Raw genomic sequence first — 20,496 nt, forward strand, 5'->3', positions numbered from 1 at the left:
GAAAAATAACTACTAAGGAACTCAATGGCTGCCGGATTCCAACATTGTTCTAAATATCTTGTTTTGTATTTAACATGATAAAAAAGGTTTAGAATCACTTGATGGAGAGTAAATGATGAGTCCATTTCATTTTGGGGTATACTATCCCTTTTAATGTCTGTTGTTTGCCTATACATACAGTTGAAGTAAGAATTATTAGCCCTCCTGTAAAATTAATTATTTTATATATATTTTTTCAATTTCTGTTTTTTAAAAACTAATTTGTAACAACTGATTTCTTTTATTTTTGTCATAATGACAGTACATCATATTTTACTAGAGTTTTTAAGATACAAGTATAACGAAGGCCAGCTAGCGAAGTGCTATGCAGGTAAACCTCACTCCTCTGACCTCAAAAAGTGATCTAGCGACAGACGCTAGAGGCCATGGACTTTAGCTTCCTTGTTAGAGCAACTGACTCCCATGAACATAATCGCCGGTTCAATCACAGCTCAGCACGGGTTGGGTGCAGTAGGACTAGTGGGTTACATGTGGGGGCTCGTCCAGAATGGGAGTGAGGTTTAGAGAGGTGAGTGTAACAGAGGCCAGCTAGAGAAGTGCTACGCAGGTAAAACTCACTCCTCTGATCTCAAAAGGTGCTCTGTCATCTGTATATATGTAATACAATCTTACTTTTTTAAATAACAGTATTTAATAGTATTATTTAAATTATTGACAATTTAACTTCAGACATTACATTTAAAGACTGGCTCTGATTACCCTCCATATGTAAAATAGCCTCAGTAAACTGACGTATAAAAATTGAAGCGCACTTGTGGCTTTTACAATAAAAGAAAATAGAGAATATGGCCATTAACTTCAGACAAAAAAACACACACACAAAATGTTAAACCAATGTGTGCTAAATATCAAAGCCTTTCAAAGCCATGCAACAGACTTGTGCAAAGAACATGCTGAAATGTATATTGAAACAGCAAGTAGTCATTCATTTCATTGTTTAAAAAAAGAGCAACTTTTCCATTCTCATTCTGCAACAAATTACTTATTTCCTGCATCATGGAAGAAAGTAAAGGCTTCATTTACAAACAACTCAGCAATGTGAATCATTCGCAAAGTGTTTTCAAATATTTGGAATGGTGTGCTTCCTTCCTCTTCCCACACACTCCAAACTCTTACCAGAATGTCAGACACACATGGAGTGCCTCAGGAGATGCAAAGTACAGACGTATTTACATAGCAGATACGGCCAACCGTGTCCCTGCTGCTAACACACACTAAAAACAATGTTGTCTAAAGCACGACATCCTAGAAAACAATTCATTTCTTGATATTTTGCCTCTCATGTGACAGAAAGATGATGTCATGTCCTGTACTAGAGGACAAAGCCGGAAAGGAGTGGTCCTCCCCCCTCCAACTGCAACTATTATTCCTTACTAATTATAAACTAGCTATCTGGTGATATGTCATGAGGAATGACAAACTGCTCTGAAACAGGATAAATGATTGCTATTAGTTATAATCATTTCACAATGAGGAATCAGGAATAAATAGTGGAGAAATCAAAACAGAAAAGTTCTCACGCAGATAAACTTCTGATTGTCCAAAAAATTATTAAAACTGATATGCTGTGTGCGAAGGTCTGCTTTATTTCAGTGGTTCATATAATATTGACGAACGCCTCACTGAACCAAATTTACCTTTTTATTTCAAAAGTCTTGTCATCTATCCAAGTTTTAGGAACAACAAATATTGACTCGACTGCTAGTTGATCATTTGGTATTAGAAGTGGCTTATATGAAAGATAAAGGCCTCTAGATTATGCTTATTTTACCAAAAAATAAAACACAATCATGTCTTGATTTTTAATTATTTAATTAGGACAGTAAGGCTTGACTTTATTTCTGTTAAGTGACAAGACTTTTGTCTAGGTAATGTACAGTATGGAATATAAAGTCATGGTGCAGTGGAAAAAGATTTAATATTGTGTATGACTCCCTTGAGCTTGGAGGACTACATCCATACATCTCTGCAATGACTCAAATAATTTATTAATAAATTATCTGGAATAGCAAAGAAACCGTTCATGCAGGACTCCCAGAGTTCATCAAGATTCTTTGGATTCATATTCAATGACTCCTCCTTCATCTTACCCTAGGGATGCTCAATAATGTTCTTGTCTAGTGACTGGGCTGGCCAATCCTGGAGCACCTTGACCTCCTTTGCTTTCAGGAACTTTGATATGGAGGGTCAGGGTTAGTATGAGAAGTATGAGAAGGAGCGCTATCCTGCTGAAGAATTTGCCCTCTCCTGTAGTTTGTAATGTAATGGGCAGCACAAATGTATTGACGCCTCAGGCTGTTGATGTTGCCATTAACTCTGCAGATGTAACCCCAAACCATGATTTTTCCTTCACCAAACTTGAGTGATTTCTGTGAGAATCTTGGGTCCATGCAGGTTCCAATAGGTCTTCTTCAGTAGTTGTGATGATTGGTGTGTAGTTTAGCAGATGATTCATCAGAAAGATCTAACTTCTGCCACTTTTCCAAACGATCAACTAAAAGTCAAGTTATTATCTGCTGCTCTTACAACTGGGATCGACGACAAAACTTTTATCAGTAAATAAAAAAAATTAAATAAAAAAAACTATCTATTTTTGATATAAAACAGCAAATTATGCTGATTAGTGATAAGTTTGCACCCCCTAAAAAAAAGGATAAGTTTGAAAGACTGACTTACTGTTTACTGCATAACCTATGTGTGAGCATAAGTGTCTATTAAAAAACACACACACATTCTAGTCTGACTTAACTTTTAGACCATAGATGGGTTTGCAGATACAAACAACCAATTTACAAAGAAAGAAAAGTGTCTCTTGAACACTTACAGTGCTTATCTGTGGGCTGGATCTGCCCTTTTTAGACCACACAGGAGAGTCTGCATCACAGCTTGGCACGATCATGCATTGGCACCCTAAGCATCATAAATGTGGTAGGGTCTTTTATTTTTGTTTTGTAAATTGGTTGTTTGGTAGCCTAAAAGTATTCTGCGTGTAATTTAATAGACACCTATGCTTACACATAAGTTATACAGTGAACAGTAAGTCCATCTTTTAAGCTCATCCTTTTTAGGGGGTGCAAACTTATAACTGTTCTAAAGCGGGGTCAAATTTAGACTCATAATAACTTACTATTATTATTATTATTAATAATAATAATATTTTATTAATAATACAGATCAGAGCAAACTATTAACCAGTTTGACATGCTTTATGGGGGATCATTTCTTAATTAGTGGGGTCAAACCCCCCTGTAATTCGCAGACTGATTCTACATGGATAAACCTTAACAGATCTTTACTTTTTGTTTAAAAAGAGGTCACGTAAACATGTCATCCATTATATAGTGAGACCTTACACATAACAGCTAACAATAGCTCTATTGTCATTCATAATTATTTCTGAGCATGTGTTGAACATTTAACATTTAGAACGTGTCAGCCCCGCCAGTAAAATAATTCTGCATTTTAGAGACTTAAAGTGATAGTTCAACCAGAAATGAAAATCTCTCTATATATTTTTTTACTCTATTTAATCTAGGCATTATTTATTTCAAGTGGTTCCAAACCTTTAAGAGTTTTTTTTCCTCTGTTAAATACAAAAATATATTCTGAAAAAGGCCTGTAACTATTGATTTTCATAATAGAACAAACTAATACTATTGACAGTTTTCATACATATTTTTACTACTAAAATACCAGGATTTTCCCATGACTTTTCCAAAACTTTTAGGTAAATATTCATGACCTAATGTTGCTTACAATGTCAACGTACAGCACATGAGGTAAATAATAAAACATGTATATTGAAAAAAATATATATATATGAAGAGTTTAAATGCAAAAACCTCTAAAAGCCATTTAATATTTTCTTCTAAAATTTGCATTTTTCTCCAACTCGTGTGTGTTGGCTCACTAATTTTACATTTATAATGTTGGATAAGTTATTTTCTTTGCCTTTCAAGTGAATTAACTGAACATAAATATAGGAGGCTGATAAAAAAAAAACATTTTAGAAAAACATTTCAGACGACATTTAGAGGTTTTTGCATCTGAACTTTTCATATATAAATTAGAAAATATGTGACAATCTACGTATGGTAATCAAAAAATATGTTTGTTTATTATTATATGTGTAAAATAGTTTTTAGAATGTATCTTGTTGTCTGTGTGAAAATATTTTTGGAAATGTCGGCTTGTATTTTTATAAGACTCTTATAAAAATAGTACAAATTAGCCTTTACCCTCTAACCTCTGTAGTAAGAGATCGTTTCTGGACACCACACTGAAAATGTAGCTTGAACTACAATGAATGCGAGTGAAGAAGAGGTGAAGCTGAAACTTGAAGTTGCTTTATACCCAACAAAATGTAAAATTTATTCTTAAATATCATTTCAAATATATTTAAGTACACAGATATTTGTTAAACTAATTTCATTTAAGGTTTTTTGATTTTTCAAAACTTTTCTAGGCCTAGAAAAAGCCTTGTCAAAATTCCATGACTTTTCCAGGTTTTCCAGAACCATATGAACCCTATATTGAAGTCAACAGTTACAGGTTTGCAACAATCATATTTTGCGTTCAAGAGAAGAACTAAACTCATAAAGGTTTGAAAGGGTGAGTAAATGACAGCAGTTTTTATTTTTGGGTGAACTATCCCTTTAAGAAATTCATACAAGAAAAAGTTCCCTATACTAAATAGTCTCTAAATCTCTCTTACCTGGATCTCGAAGCCAAAGGACTCCTCTTCTTTCTTCTCCAGGATCACAGTTTTTCTGGAAGGAAATTCAGAAAGGAAACAGAAGATATTCTGTAAGTACAAGCGGAAAAAGGGACCGTTGTACAGTGACGTTCTGAGTGGTTGATCTATGAACTTTACTGTTGGTCAGTGCTTACAGGAACGAAGATGATGAAAGATCAGAGAGGAAATGCATAATCAAGCCCATGATACTGCTGTTTTAGAGAATACGTCTTTATGGTGAAACAGGAAATGTGTGAAAAACTAAAATGTTTAAAAAAAGCATCAAATTGGAGGGTGTAACGTGAACAGCTCATTCTTGAGCTAGGTTTTCACAGTGCTTTCGGTTTCATACTAACACTCTTTATTACACACAGTTTTGTTTTTACAGTTCTCAATAACAACAGCCAGAAGGCATGAATGGACTTCTGTTGGGTAGAAGTAGTCGTCTAGACAAATTGAGCAATCTGGGTATTTAAACACGTCCATCGTGAATACCACGACATGATAAGAGCTCATATACATACACATCATTAGGCACTCATGAATTATGCATTTACTAAACAATAAACTGACACATACAGTGAGATGCAACCATCTGGCCGATCAGATTCCCTCCAGCCTCATTTTATTCATTCTGTCCTCTGAAAAGAGCATTGATACATCCATACGTGGAATTGTTCAACACAGAGGATTATTTTTATTCCATGACAGCTTGTAAAAGACGTGATTGACTACATACTGACGTCTTTATAACTGGAGTGAATAGAGAGTATTTTAGGGAAATAACGATGACGCATGCAATCAAACCTGTGTGGGTGGATAAAAAGCAGTGGCAGTTTTACCTTTGCGGTTCTGGAGACTGCGCGAGGGGCTTCCATTTCTGCAGCCCACCGTTCTGTTCAGCACAACAGAGAGATGAAGGGAAAAACAGAAAGACAAAGAGAGAAGAGAATGAGTGTCTTTTGTGACATTTGGAAAATGTGTCCTTGTACACATGGAATCCCCCTGATCCACAGGTCTTTTCTCAGAGTTTGAGCTGTAGCTTGTGCTCATTTCTGTAGAGTCTGTTCATTTCACATACACTGTGGCTTATGGCTTGTAATTTTTGGCTCTTACTTCAAATAATTCCCAAATGATGTTTAAGAGAACACAAAAAATTTCATAGTATTTCCTATAATATTTTTTCTTCTGGAGAAAGTCTTATTTATTTTGGCTGGAGTAAAAGCATATTTTAATTTTTAAAAAATATTTTAAGGTCAATATTTAAGCCCCCTTGAGCAATTTTTTTCTGTCGATAGTCAAGTAAACAAACCATCGTTACACAATGACTTGCCTAATTAACCTAGTTAACACTTCAAATGTCACTTTAAGCTGAATCCTAGCATCTTGAAAAATATCTAGTAAAATTTTATGTACTGTCATTATGGCAAAGATAAAAGAAATCAGTTATTAAAAAGGAGTTATTAATCGGACCCCCTAGTTTTTCAAGGGGCTGTTTTGCAGCCTGTACAGTAAGCAGATGTGGATGAAGCGCAAGAGATTTACATGTGAAGTCAATGACAAAGATGAGATTAGACATCCTGCGGCACAAATTATGCATTTGATGCACTTCTGACTGCTAAAGAAAGTGGGAGCAAACATCTAACAAATGGAGCAATGGAACAAATAGCTTTTTCAGATGCAAAATAAATAAATAAATGTAAAAAAATAAATAAATAAAAAACAAACTACAGTTTGAATTTTATGCAAAAGAAAGTTTTGGAGGTAGTGTGTCAAAACAATTTACACAACGGGAGGTCAAATTATTTTTTTAAAATGCGAAAAGTACAGCCAAAAATTTCAGATTTAATGTCCAATAACCTTAACTCTTTCCCTGCCATTAACGAGAGAAAATGCTTACCTGGCATTGACAAATTTTACGGCAATCTGTGTTTTAGGCATATTACGGCATGTCCTGAATGAAATCTGAGAGAAAGTAAGATCGTGGATAAAAATAAAAGTTATACAAAATTCCTTTGGTTTAATCCCTAAAGTTTTAGATCCATTTTAGATCTCAGTTTTAGAGAGACCAAAATAAAGAAGCTTTCTTTTTATGATTTCTGTCATTTTTATTGTCAGATTGCACACCTAACATAGTAGGCTACCTAATATGATAAATTATAAATTCATAACAAACTATAGGGTCTGATTAAAACTTTTGTTCAGAAAATTTTTAATGTGTGATTTGTTTATTTATATATATATTATTATATATTATTTTGATTTATAATAATATATATTATTTATTTATTCACACACACACACACACACACACACACACACACACACACACACACACACACACACACACACACACACACACACACACACACACACACACACACACACACACACACACACACACACACACACACACGGGTGCTAATAATTCTGACTTCAACCATATATATGCTGTTAGACAGCTTGCCTGACTCTGCAGAAATAACCTGAAATGCATGTTTTTCTGCTGTTTTCACTTAACCGTTTCAGTCTCAGTTTTCTTTTCATCTCCAGTCTGGTTATCTCTGAAAGTCTTAGAAATTATCACAAGGAGAATCTAAGATGTAGCCAGGTTGGCGAATACAAGTTTTGTCATGTGCTAACAACAACAACTGCCCTGGTGTTCTGGCTGATGGTAGATACATAGACCATACAACGGACATAAGAATTCATTTATAATGCACCCACTCTTACAGAAGGCCATTCAATCGGGCTCTACCTCAACAACTTTAACTTCCCACAAAGTGCACTTTGTAGTTGTACCAAAGCCCTCCTAATCTAGTAAAACGTTGCCTTTCTTTATTTTCGTACACTTTGAGAATTGTCGTAGGGTCCCCTCAATGCCTTCATTTATTTCAAATGTAACTAAGAGGGTCCCTTGGGGGCAGTTGGTCGGGGAGTCGAAGCGCTCCTCCGCACAATGCCCTGTTGTGGCCCGGGTTCACGCAAAATGTAGGAGTCCAGATACAGAGAGCTGTTCATAAACCTGCCCTGCCCTTACAATTCAAGAGCTTGTAGTCCAGTACTCAGCTGTGTGTAAGCTTTGTTTAAGGCTAATTTCTTCAAATTAAAATGCAACTGACATTAAAATGGCAACTGCAAAGAACTGCTGTCATTCAACCCGAATAATAAATTTTTTTGTGTAAAAAACAGCAGCAACATTGTCGTTAAGGGACAGTTTGTCTGTTTTTTAATTTCCTCAAGTGTTTGCAAACTAATGCTAATATGTTGAAGCCAAAAACTAAACAAAACAGAACTAAACCAACATAAATACAACCAAAACAAACAGACAAACTCTTTCCTCTCCATATGCACCAGACATTTTCTTATCAACACTGGCTGTTTCTCAGTACATGTTCTCCAGTTATTTTGCAGCTTCATGTAATTTCATCATCAATCAATTCCAAAACTAAAGACAAGACTGCAAGAACGGAGGATGCGTGAAAGTTCCCGGATGTGTTCTTGGTATTGAGGATGCGCCAATGCAGACTTAAGCACCGAACCTGCTCTAGAAGTCCCAGAAGTCATTGCAACTGAATAAAAGAGGTGGAAAGTGCAGCATTTTATATAGATTTATTATTTAAGTTCAGAGATACAACTTATTTATCTCAGGAGTTTTCCTAAATGAGATGGTCAAAGTAAACATTACTATGAAAATCTTTATAAAAGGCATAAACACATTAAGGGTGTTCATTTGCTGAAATTCATATTAAAATCTGCTTTATTCATTTTGTGCAAAGTATATTTGTAAGGGTTTTGTGCATGTTATATATATATTGAAAAGGGAAAAACAATGAATCAATGTATGAATGTTGTAAAGTTTTCATGTGACCGTCAGAAAGAACGTAGCATCTCATTTCTCACAGGATGCGTTCTGTGTTCTCACAGTCTCCCAAGTTCATTCTTCCGAGGTGACCTTGTAAGAGCGGTCTTTACAATAACGCAAATCCGTTCCCCAAGTTTATGGAATTGAGAAACAGCCACTATGTTTCGGGCAAACGTGCAGTTCTTAAGCCACTGTCGCTCTGCACTTTCGCCCCATAGACTTCTATTCATTCGCAAGCGAATGTGGCAGAGCGGGAACTCAAGCTCCTGCAACGAGTTTCACATGTTGCTGCGTTCGAAAGTTTGGTAAACTCTGATCTGCGAAATCACATCATGTGATTACGTGAGACCAATAAAAGGTCTAATATGGCTATACCTTTTCTAATATGGAGCAAATCACTCTCAATTTTAATCTTTAATAATCTTGTTTAATCCTGGCCCTTTTTGTAGTACAATACGAAAGAAATTCGCAAGCTCAAACTCTAGTGTGATTACAGCTTTAGTGCGCTTCACGCAGGTGAGTGGGGTTGACAAACCACCTGTAGGTGACGCTCTTTTCCTCTTAATATGCACCAGACACCTTCTTAGACGCACCCTACACTTCTTGGAAGAAATAAACTAAATTTTCATATTGTCATAGCATTTATGTACTGCAACTCTCTGATGCTTGAAGAGTTTTTTTTTTATTTCTTACTTGTAAGCAGCTATGGATAAAAGTGTGTGCTAAAATGTAAAACAATACACAAAACAGAGACATTTTCAAAATATCTTCAAGGTTTCGCAGAAGAAAGGCCATCACACAGGTCTAGAACAAGTTGACTACATAATAGCAGGCTTGTCCAATCTGAGTGAACTTTCCCTTTAAGAATATCAGCACCATAACATGCTAGATTATAGATGTTATTTTGATTGCCAGCAGACAGCTTCCGGGAGATATGGCGATCCTATCAGACCATTTGAATTTCAAAAGCCATTTCATTACATGGCAAAACAACACAATCACGCTGAACGCCGGTGGCTCGAGCTTGTTCAATTCAGCAATAAATTCGCTCCCACACCTCAAAGGTCACAGACAATTCAGAGGGGTCTTCACTGCACTGGACACTTGGTCAGGCTCAATAAAAATGGCTCGACTGGCCACACAGGAGGTGGACTGTAAAAGAGCTGGCCCAGAATGCATCAGAGACACATACGAGCTGTTTACAGTCAGTGGAGTCAGTCCTGAATGTGGGTGGTCCAAAGGCACCAGGAAACACTTTACACCATGAGTGACCATGAAACACACTCCAGTGTCTAAACCCAAGGGCCAGAACCAAGCAGACTCGCATCTGTATGGTCAAAACCCAGGAGAGCAAAGGATTTCACTAAAGCAGAGTACAGTGTAGAGGCGATCAGCAGATTAATGTCTCTCTCTGGATTTAGATGGAAGTGTGGGAGACTAGTACTCTATTTATTCATTCTTTAAGTCGTCGAAAAAAGAAAGTTGCACCAATTTCCATTTATTACTTTACTTTAGATATTAAATTTAAAACAAAGTTGATTTTCATTTAGAAAACTTAAAATATATCTATCTTCCACTAGATTAGTATTGTTTATCAATAGAGATTTGTTAAAGAATAATTTACATAGGTATTTTTAAATAGCAAAAAAAAAACAAAAAAACAATTAAAGTTGAACCAATCTCCATTTATTGGTTCACTTTAGATTTACGGCTGCACGATATTGGAAAAAACAGACATTGTGATTTTTGTTTTATTGTGATATATATTGCAATATGAATATCCTTTCACATGATGACTTGTATGTTATGATTTTCTAGAAAGTACAACAGTGTAAAGGTACAAAAATAAAATAACCATATGTAAAATAACACTTAGTCAACGTTTAAAGTGGATAAAATCTTTCAAGAAAAAGTTGTCCGAAAACAATTCAACAAAAAGGCAATTTTGAAAAACTTATTGGATCTGCCTCAAATGTTGACTACTATAGCCTTCGTTATAGAAATAATTAAATTCACTTAATCTTAATTAATGGTTTACAAATTTTATTTTCAATGGTTTAAATTCGCTTAAAATAACAGACCTTAAAAAAAAATCTTTAAGCGTTAAACTTTGTTCCAAACTATTTTCTGGTTAGTTACAATTGCAACTTGACATTGCAGATCCTGCGACTATTTTACATTTAATTATTCAATTACTGTATACCTGAACACAGTTTAATTGCTTTGAAATATTTTTCTTCATTGATTTTATCTATGCTTGTAGATTGTTTATTAAATATCATGCATATGCACTCACCCAACAGAATTATCCAAATTAAATTTGGCAAATAAAGCAACTCATCTAGTGAAATTATAATAACATAATTAATGATAAATAAAATGATCATTAATTTGAATGATTTTAATTTGAATATATGATGGAACTTATAAATTGCATAATAACAATAATAATAATAATAATAATAATTCAAAATTATATATTAATTAACTAGATTTTTTTTTAGCTTTTATTTAGCTTAAGATGTTCTATCACATATGACCTAATCACTGAAAGATAACACTTACAGTGGAATGTACAGATTGAATCTCTCTCTATGACACGATATGAGTGATCATCAGTAATGCATGAACATGAAATGATTCAGAGTCACACAGAAATGAAAAAGTGTAGTCACTCAAAGCGCCACATGACTGCCCACGCGTAAACATGCAAATGAGGCTCAACGATGGAACAGTCACAGATGCGCACTGATGGACAGGTGTGAATGAGCGCAGGTCAAGAATTTCCTTACATGCCATACAATCTATGACAACTGCTTGCTTGAGGCATTCCATTTGACTACCTAAATTAGGTCTAACGGCCTTAAGTATTCTCTTAACAGTGGTTGTTAACCCTTGGGTACTCCTGCAATGAATATTTGGGAAAGAATGAGATAATAATGAGCTTCAGGTGTGTTAATAAGGCTAGCATAAAATGTGCAATACTTCAAACTAATCAAACTTGAGTGCTGCATCTACACTGCTGCTTCTAATCATAGCAAACCCATCACAGGACTGATGTTTGTGTGCTTAATTAAGTCCAGGCAACACACACAATACATTCAAGATGTACTTGCATATGAGGGCAGATATAAAGGAGGCAAGCAAGTGCTGTGTTACTTGTCAAGTTTTAAATCCAGTAGCTGATGTTAGGATTAGTTATGAATAGTGGGGTCAAAGTTATTAAGTAAATTGATGTGTGAATAAATGTGTGCTGGACTCTAAGCTGAATTGTAATTTGACCAGACTCAGATACTGGTTGAATCATCTCTGCTATCTTTCACATAATGAGTGTAAAATGTCAGACCAGTCTTAAAATGGTTGATTGGTTTTAAAATGGTCTTATCTTGTCATCTGACAAGCCAAAAGAAAAAATAAAGTACAGGTTGACCATAGCAAAACTAGCAATGAATTTTAGGCTGAACCAAAATGCAACAAGGAATTATAAGGCTTATTAATATTTTAACTAACATATTATTAAAGAAATGGTTTAGAACCATTCTTCAAAATTGTTTGTTGGTCTTAGCTGGTCTAATTAAACTGTGAAGTGCCCAGAAATCCTTCAAAATGGTCCAAAATACTAGTCTGGCCATGGTTTATAAGATTAACACCGACTAGCAAACAATCCTAGGCTGGATTTATTCAACAAGGAGTTTTAAAAGTATACAACAACTTTAAAAACAGCTTAAACAAGTCATCTTATCTGGTTTTGTGATGGGCCTTGCTAGTTTGACAAGCTAATATGTGTCCAGAAATGATAGAAAACAAACAAATGATCATGGGCTGCAAGGCTAGCAAATAACCTCAGGCTGAACTGAAACATTTCAACTGAACATTGATCAACTGAAAGGTGCACAAATCCAACATAAAACCAAGCAGATTACAGTACAAGTTTGACCGGACTGATCTACTGGTTAAATCATCTCTGGTAGTAATACATATCTTTCATATAATGGTTGCAAATGATTAAACCAGTCCTAAATGGGTTGATTAGTTTAAAAATGGCATGGTCATCTGACAAGGTAAACAAAAGTCCAGTAATCCTCTAAAACAATTTAAAGAAACTTTACTAGCAACGAATCATAAGCTGAACTAAAAAGCAACAAGGAATTATAAGGTTCATTAATTTGATAAGATACCAAAAAGAGATGGCTTCAACTGTCAAAATTATGTTCTTCTTTTCTGGTCTTCAAACATCTTTAAAACTGTCCAAAATACTAGTCTGGCCATGGTTTGTGAGATTAACACAGACTAGCAAACAATCCTAGGCTAGATTTATTCAACAAGAAGTTTTAAAGTATACAACAACTTCAAAAAGCAGCTTAAACAAGTCAAAATTGAACTGTTGATCTTATCTGGGTTATGATGGTTCTAGCTGGTTTGACGAAGTGTCCAGAAATAATAGAAAACAAACAAGTGACCATGGGCTGCAAGGCTAACTATGACTAGCAAATAACCTCAGGCTGGAGTAAAGCATTTCAACTGAACATTGATCAACTGAAAGGTGCACAAATCCCACACAAAAACATACAAAAATACAGGTTTGACCATAGCTTGTGAGGCTAATGAAGTAAAGTTAAAATACTTAGTCTGGACTAGGTTAATTCAGCTAGGCAGTTTAAGGAAGGTAAACATCAAAACATTGAAACAGCTCAAACCAGTAATGGTATTGTCCTATTTGACTTTTAGATGGTCTTAGCTGGTCTGACAGGCTGAAAAGTGCCCCGAAATAGTTTATAATAATCAGACATACAAGAATTATTATAAAGGCAATAATATCAGAGCTGCAATTCTGGACTCCTTAGAAATTTAAGTTAGTTAAATATAATAACACAGACTAAACTACTGTAAAATGGTTTGTTGGTCTTATCTAGTTTTAAAAGAGGTCTTAGCTGGTCTGACTAGATTATAAGTGAACTGATCCAGAACAATCCAAAATACAGTTTCACTACGGGCTCCCAGGCTAAATGTATGTAGATAAATATCATAACAGAAACCTATCGTTTGACAATGTAAACAGTAAGCAGTCAAACACAGAAAACTAAATCTCAACACAAATGAAATACTAACCTTTTTGAAGTTCCTCGGTAGGGTTCCTCCTGAGTAAGCAAGGGTTTTATAATTGTAAACCTCGGTGGAGTTTGAGGGTCCACGATTCACAATCCCACAGCTGTCCGATTTAGAGGACGTGAAGTAAATATCTCCACTGTCGTGACACAACGACCCGCTGTCCGGATCGCTTGAATTCAGCTTCTTTACGCGACGGAAAGTCATATTTTTCATAGTCCGCGTGTCACTCAGTTAGACAGAACAGAAGAATGAAGAGCAAGAGATGAATGGTACTGAGTGTGGGTGAAAAGACACCTCACCCACTTGCAAGCAGCCTACACTTTTTGACTTGTGCAACAGTCTCCAGCCTCAGCAGCATCTGCGAACACACTCGCTGCGTTCAGAAAAAAAGCACATGTTGAAGGAAATACTTGAACGGTGGAGTAAACCAGCGAATGGAGAGCCGCACTACGTTAAGAGGGCGGGGCCACACAATTGGCGCAATGTAATTGGTCGTCATGTACAGACGCTATGTTTTGGTTTTAAAAACTTTAAGAACTTGTAAATTGTGTTTAAATTAAAATATAAAGTATTATTTAATATAAAGTATATTAAAATATAAAGTGTGCTTTATATTATATTGGTGAGACAGTTTTGCAAAAGGAATGGACAACGTTTTAATTATTGTGAAATTCATAATTACTACAAGATCCCAATAACTGCTAAAGAATTTGCAATAGTATTTGAAGCAAATCATAGTGGACTTGTTCAGCTCTTATCTGGTAATATGTCTTCTGAATCCAATCTTTTACATACTAATCTGTTAAGTATCAATAATGTGAAAGTTATAGACAATAAATTTAATAACTTTTACATTCAAAGTTAGGCAGGACCACATTATTGCCTAATTGCAAAACATTTTGGAGCAGATTGAGTGGGAAAAAGTTTAGAACTTACCTACACTGTAAAACCCCAAAAGTTAAGGTAACTCAAACCATTTCAGGAAACCAATTGCAACAAACCATTTCAGTTCAAAATAAACGAGAGCTTTAGATGTAGTAAATACTGCCTCACCAATAAGGTTAAAGAAGTGACATATAAACTAATTCATTAATTTTATCCAGTAATACAGGTAATTAAAACATTTTTTAGAGACGTGGAATCTGCCTGCACTTTTTGTGAATTAGAGGAGGAATCGATTAAAAACCTGTTTTTTTGAATGCACATATGTTTTGGTTTGATGTTGAGTATCTTATATTTGAACTTAGTTTTCTTGATAATTTTTTTGACATATAATAAAACTTTGGATCAATATTTGTTTATTTTTTAAATAAACAAATATTATATAGGAAGTACCATATACACAAACAAAAACAGTCCAATGATAAACCTAACAGTGATCTGTTTAAAATTGATCTTAAGCATTATATCGAAATCCTAAAAATCATTAAAAAAAATAAAAAAGCTATAAGCATTTATGCAATTTTGGAATCATTTTCTTATGCAAATTTCTTGTAATTTATATATTCCCAGTTTTTTTTTCTCTATTGATTTGTTCCTTTGATGTGAAAGTGTAACCACCGTATTCCTCATTTTTTGTATGCTATATTGTTCTTCTTGTGCAATAAAAAAAATTAAATAAAATAATGTTTGAGAAGTATTACTGACATTTAAGGCAATTAGTAGACACTGACTACAAGTTTGACTTCAGTAAAAAAAGTAATGTAGTTTTAAGGGTTTTGACTGGTGTGTTTTCATCAGATTTTATATCATATTGACTCGATTCAGAGACTGTTCTTTAGAATCAGGTTATCATGTTAAAATCAGTATCTAAACGCCCAACCTATTCTTGGAAAATATAGCTATAGCCAGTTATTTAGTACCTAAATATAGTTTCCATTAAACTTAGATGTTACTTCATTTTGTATTTATTTGTGAGTTTTACACATTTAATGCAAATTATTATTATTATTATTATTTTATACCGTAACCCAGATTTAGCATTAGAGTTCACAAACAAGCTTTATTGGCATAGATGCTGGTATTTAAGCATATTTTTCCCCCAAATAAGTATATTATTTGGAATCATAAATGTATTCAATAGAAAAATAAAACTTTCTCCTTCCAAAATTGGTATGAAAATGATATTGTATTAGTTAGACAACTTCTAAATTTAAATGGTAACTTATTATCTTACAGTAAATTTTTAGATCAATTTGTCTTTCCGATTACTCTAAAGGAGTATGCTATTGTATCTGATGCCATACCTCAACAACTTCTTCATTTTATATGGAAATGAGTCTTTAGAAGGAAAATATGTTAAAGAAAACCTTGATATCATTAAACAATTATACTAATAAATATGTTAGAAATATTATAATAGGTGATACAGTTATATTTAAAAACTTTAAATAGACCAATGTATTTATGAAAATAATTTGGAAAAAAAAAAAGCTTTTCATTCGTGTGAATTTTTTTTTACATTGAATATATCCAGTTAAAGAGGGTTTAGAGAGATATACTGTCATTTGGATATTGATTATTCCTGTGATTTGTGATCCATGGGAAAAGAATATACAAAAAATTTGTTTTGTGATTGTATGTAGCCAAGATTTTTTTTGAGTGAATATGGAAAATGCTCTTAGAAGGAAAACCAATATTACATGTTAATTACACAATTTTTATATTTGCATTTATTATGTCAATATATGTAACAAATTGAACTTCCTTGTACAGCTTTTTTTATTTTGGGAAAGTTTCATATACATAAAAAAAGGTCTGTATCAAAGCCAAATTTTTTTCACTTTCTTAAAGAGACTAAGGACTACAAGTTTGAAGACAATTGTTAATAAAAAAAAAAAAAACAGATCAAGGACAACTTATAATATTCTTCAGGAATATAAGATTTTTAATTGTTGAATGTCTTGTATGTACACTCTGGCATGTGTATTTTGGTATAGACCATTTTGAGGGATGTAAACAAAAACAATGCTTATTGTTTATTTAATTTCTATAGCTTCTGAGAATTTAAAAAGAGCCACATATTGAAAAGTGATAAATTACGATCGCTGTTTTAAAATTACGCTATGATTAAATTGCCTTTTCTTACAGTTATGAAATAGTTTAATAACAAGCAGGAAATGTTCATGGGCCAATGACATCACCACACTGATATGGTCTATATTACTGTATTTTTCACAATAAACTTATTCTCAGTATTTTTAATTTGTAATATTCCTGCTGTTGTAAGATAGTTTAAATAAAAATGATGACACTATTGTTATACTATTATTATTGACCCAAATAATTATTAGCCTAATCAATATTTGTTGTAATACTGAAATGCATTATTGATGATTGACGAGAGCTAGAGTATATCATATCAAAATTACAAAATGCTACCGAATAAATTATGTAACAATTATCTTGTTTCAGTTAAGCATTTTATGGCACAATCTGTATAAAATAACCCAAGTTAAGCACACGTGGCATTTGATATGAAACAACAAAACAGCAGGATAGTCGGCAGACTGGTGTAAAATCATTCAAACTAATGGCGCCCTCTAGTGCTTGTATGTGGTAAACACCTTAAGAGCGACCATGAAACTTGCACCAAAACAGTGTGAATCATCAAACACTGAAATGTTTATTCAGACAAATTCACAAAATTAAGTGATCCTTTACATTTTTAGGAGCACTTTAAAATGAAAAGTCTACCAGAGTGCCATAAATGCGCAATCTAATTCTAAACCCTTTAAGATTTGGTCTACACAACAGAATGACTAAAGGACGATTACTTTGTAATTGTATGAAATGCGGCAAAAATCACATTTACACAACTGACTCAATACATTCTTGATACATTGAAAATAACCTAATGATAGTGCTAATTTAGTTTTAAGTTACTGTCTAATTTGTACACCTACTATTTTAGGTGTTTACATTTGAGCGGGCTGTGTATATTAGATGCCTCCTTAGGCTTAATTGTCTAAAGCTATTCACTGTTCTGGCAAAAAGCACACTTGCACTTTGTTTAGCCTGGATTAATCGTAACATTCATGATTATTTATGGCAGCAGCAGCAGCAGAAAATGTAGGCTGAAAACTACAGAAAAAACTAAAAGCCTAATGCAGAATTATTACAGATCTGCTTCTTGTTTTGAAATCCACTATACAGCAAAATAACTCTGCATCAAACCTCGATTCATACACTTGAAGCTTATTTTATGTACACCTACATAACCTTAAAACAAGCTATTTATTTGGAATGACCTGTGCACATGATATGTGTATCACAGCTAAAAAAAAATGCACGCAAAAAATGCATGACCTACAGTTTGAGCACACTAGTTTCTTAAAAAGAAAGCATATTGGATATCAGCGAAGAGTTTGTACCTCATGTAAGAATCATCTCCTAAAAACACACAAGGATTTCGGTAAGAGCTAAAACCTTATTAAGCATCTTCTTTTGCAAAATGTACATAAACTGTCATTGCCTTCAGTCCTTTTAATGCACACAGAGTTTTGAAGCGAACTGGATCATCCTCATGCGTAGGTAAATCTATTTGAAAAAGCCAGATTTGGCTTGAGGGCCCATCAGCATACTGGCTTGGTTCTTATGTGTGATGTGAATCTGAAAAACAGAAATACATAAAACAACACATTAAGTTAAATAATAATAGTAAATAAGCTGAAATTGAAGTTAAAAGGTCTGCTTTTATTAGCAGAAGTACTAGGGAAATAAACTGACGCTGTAAATTACATTAGTACAGTAGGAAAACTGTAGTAAATAACATCTTCTAAAGCAGTCATTTTAGGTAAAGTATTCTGACTCCTTTTGGAACAACGTTGGTTTTTTATGCCTAACTTGCTGTGAGTTATCTACAAATTTAGTATTGATCACAGATATTTTAAGAAGGGACGCAAGAAGAATTGGAGAGAATTAATAAATTATGGATAATTTGGTGATGGATGTGTAACAATATAATATAATTGTTAGCAATTTAAAGCACCGTACACATTCAGTTATTTATTTATTTTTCTTAGGCTTAGTCCTTGATTTATCAGGGGTCACCACAGCGAAATGACTATTCCAGCACATGTTTTACGCAGCGAATGCCCTTCCACAACATACTCTAAGAACCAGATTTTTGAAATCTGATTACATAATCCAGATTATATGTAATCAGTTACTACACACTTAGTTATTATATACACACTTAGTTATTATATATATATGTATAAACAACACATATGATGCTTACACACCATTTATACAGGATCTTAGCATATTATATTACAAAATGGACCATTGAAATCAATGAATAGAACATTTTGCATAGCAGAAACAAAATGTAAACACTTTCAAATGAATAGAAAACAAAAAAAGATTGTAAAAGAAATCTATTTTTTAATTTTTTAAAATATAATATGTCTCTGGTTGTTGTTGTTTTTTTGACCATGTTGTATTTAAATTTGGAGAGAATAAGGAATAAATGTAGGTGTACTGTGAATGTATTATACTATATAAAGTAAATGCTCAGTGGTATGATGTAATATGATATATGATATATGATATAATATAATATAATATAATATAATATAATATAATATAATATAATATAATATAATATAATATAATATAATATAATATATATGATATATGATATGTTATGATATAATATTATGATATGATATATGATTTATGATATGATATGGTATGATATATATGTGAATTGATGTGGAGCTATAAAAAAGAGGTTTTGGAAAAACTGATTCAGTTGAAGTAATGAATTAAATGACTGACTCATAATGCACACAATACAATTGCTTACTATCACATATTTCAACCCTATAGAAAGGGCCAACAAATAAAGCTTAATTTATGAATCTGAACAAAAAAACAACAACATATGAATCAAAATCTTCACTCTATGGTTTAAAAAAGCAGTATTGTGTACATAATGGACACTTACAGTACAAGGTGGCTGCATCCACGGCTCTCCATCAATCTGCATGGGCAAAGGCTTCTTTGTCCTATACATAAACATTTTTTTTCAATTTTACATTTATACAATTATAATGTATTAACATTATATTACATAGAATTCTGACAAAACAAACAGGCCATCGCCCTTTTTTAATGACAAAAGAATGAGTGGGTTGCAAATGGAATATTCTAACCTTCTGAATAAAATGCGAACAGCTATGCAAATGCACACAGGCATGTCCGAGCATGTCATTTTCACCCATTTGTTTGCAAGCGATCGTCTCACCTGATGGTAATCTGAGATGTTTTGGCAAGTCTGACTGCACTCTTTAAGCCGGTGTAAATCTGTCCCATCTCCATGGCTCCTTCCAGTCCCACCACTTCCAATCGTTTATCACTCATATCTGTTCAGAGACAGTTGGTTAAGTGTTTTTGGATAACTTTTATATTAAAACTTTGTCTCCACATGGAAAGAAACCTACCTTGTGGGCTCACTTTTAAGATTTCAGGATCTACTATGACCTCGGGCAACTTTTGGTCCATTCGGTCACTTTTTTTTGCCTCACCCCAGAGGTTGGAGCCGCCGTGCATGCTGGGAATGTTGAGGATGGCGATGCCCTCCAGAGAAAGACTACTCAGATCCAGCTGAGTCCCACAACACTGCATTAGGCCAGAGAGAGTTGCAGAGGTCAGTCCTGTTGTGCTTTTCAATTATTTCAGGCTGAACAAAGCGCTTATTTTTAAGTAATGAACTTCATTT

General features: G+C 33.8%; 2 protein-coding genes across 4 annotated transcripts in view; both read right to left on the reverse strand.

Annotated features, from left to right (window-relative positions):
- Positions 1 to 14,033, reverse strand: part of tamalin (trafficking regulator and scaffold protein tamalin) — a 36,412-nt gene extending 22,379 nt beyond the window's left edge. The window contains exons 1-3 of the mRNA NM_001039924.1: positions 13,770 to 14,033; positions 5,638 to 5,690; positions 4,775 to 4,829 (exon numbers count right to left, since the gene is read on the reverse strand). Of these exons, the coding sequence (NP_001035013.1) occupies positions 4,775 to 4,829; positions 5,638 to 5,690; positions 13,770 to 13,982 (321 nt within the window). The 5' untranslated portion in view covers positions 13,983 to 14,033. The remainder of the gene's footprint in view (positions 1 to 4,774; positions 4,830 to 5,637; positions 5,691 to 13,769) is intronic.
- A 3,338-nt stretch (positions 14,034 to 17,371) lies between these two features.
- The window catches only part of dgkaa (diacylglycerol kinase, alpha a), a 65,377-nt gene continuing 62,252 nt past the window's right edge, over positions 17,372 to 20,496 (reverse strand). For 2 of the 3 annotated variants that reach the window (XM_005162328.6, XM_073938711.1), the window contains exons 22-25: positions 20,219 to 20,396; positions 20,023 to 20,140; positions 19,723 to 19,783; positions 17,374 to 18,380 (exon numbers count right to left, since the gene is read on the reverse strand). In XM_005162328.6, coding sequence (XP_005162385.1) covers positions 18,309 to 18,380; positions 19,723 to 19,783; positions 20,023 to 20,140; positions 20,219 to 20,396 — 429 coding nt within the window. In that variant the 3' untranslated portion in view covers positions 17,374 to 18,308. Of the gene's footprint in view, positions 18,381 to 19,722; positions 19,784 to 20,022; positions 20,141 to 20,218; positions 20,397 to 20,496 lie in introns of all 3 variants that reach the window. The other variant, NM_001045315.1, reaches the window with a different exon arrangement.

The sequence above is a fragment of the Danio rerio genome, chromosome 23, assembly GCF_049306965.1.
Source record: "Danio rerio strain Tuebingen ecotype United States chromosome 23, GRCz12tu, whole genome shotgun sequence".
Lineage (NCBI taxonomy): Eukaryota > Metazoa > Chordata > Actinopteri > Cypriniformes > Danionidae > Danio > Danio rerio.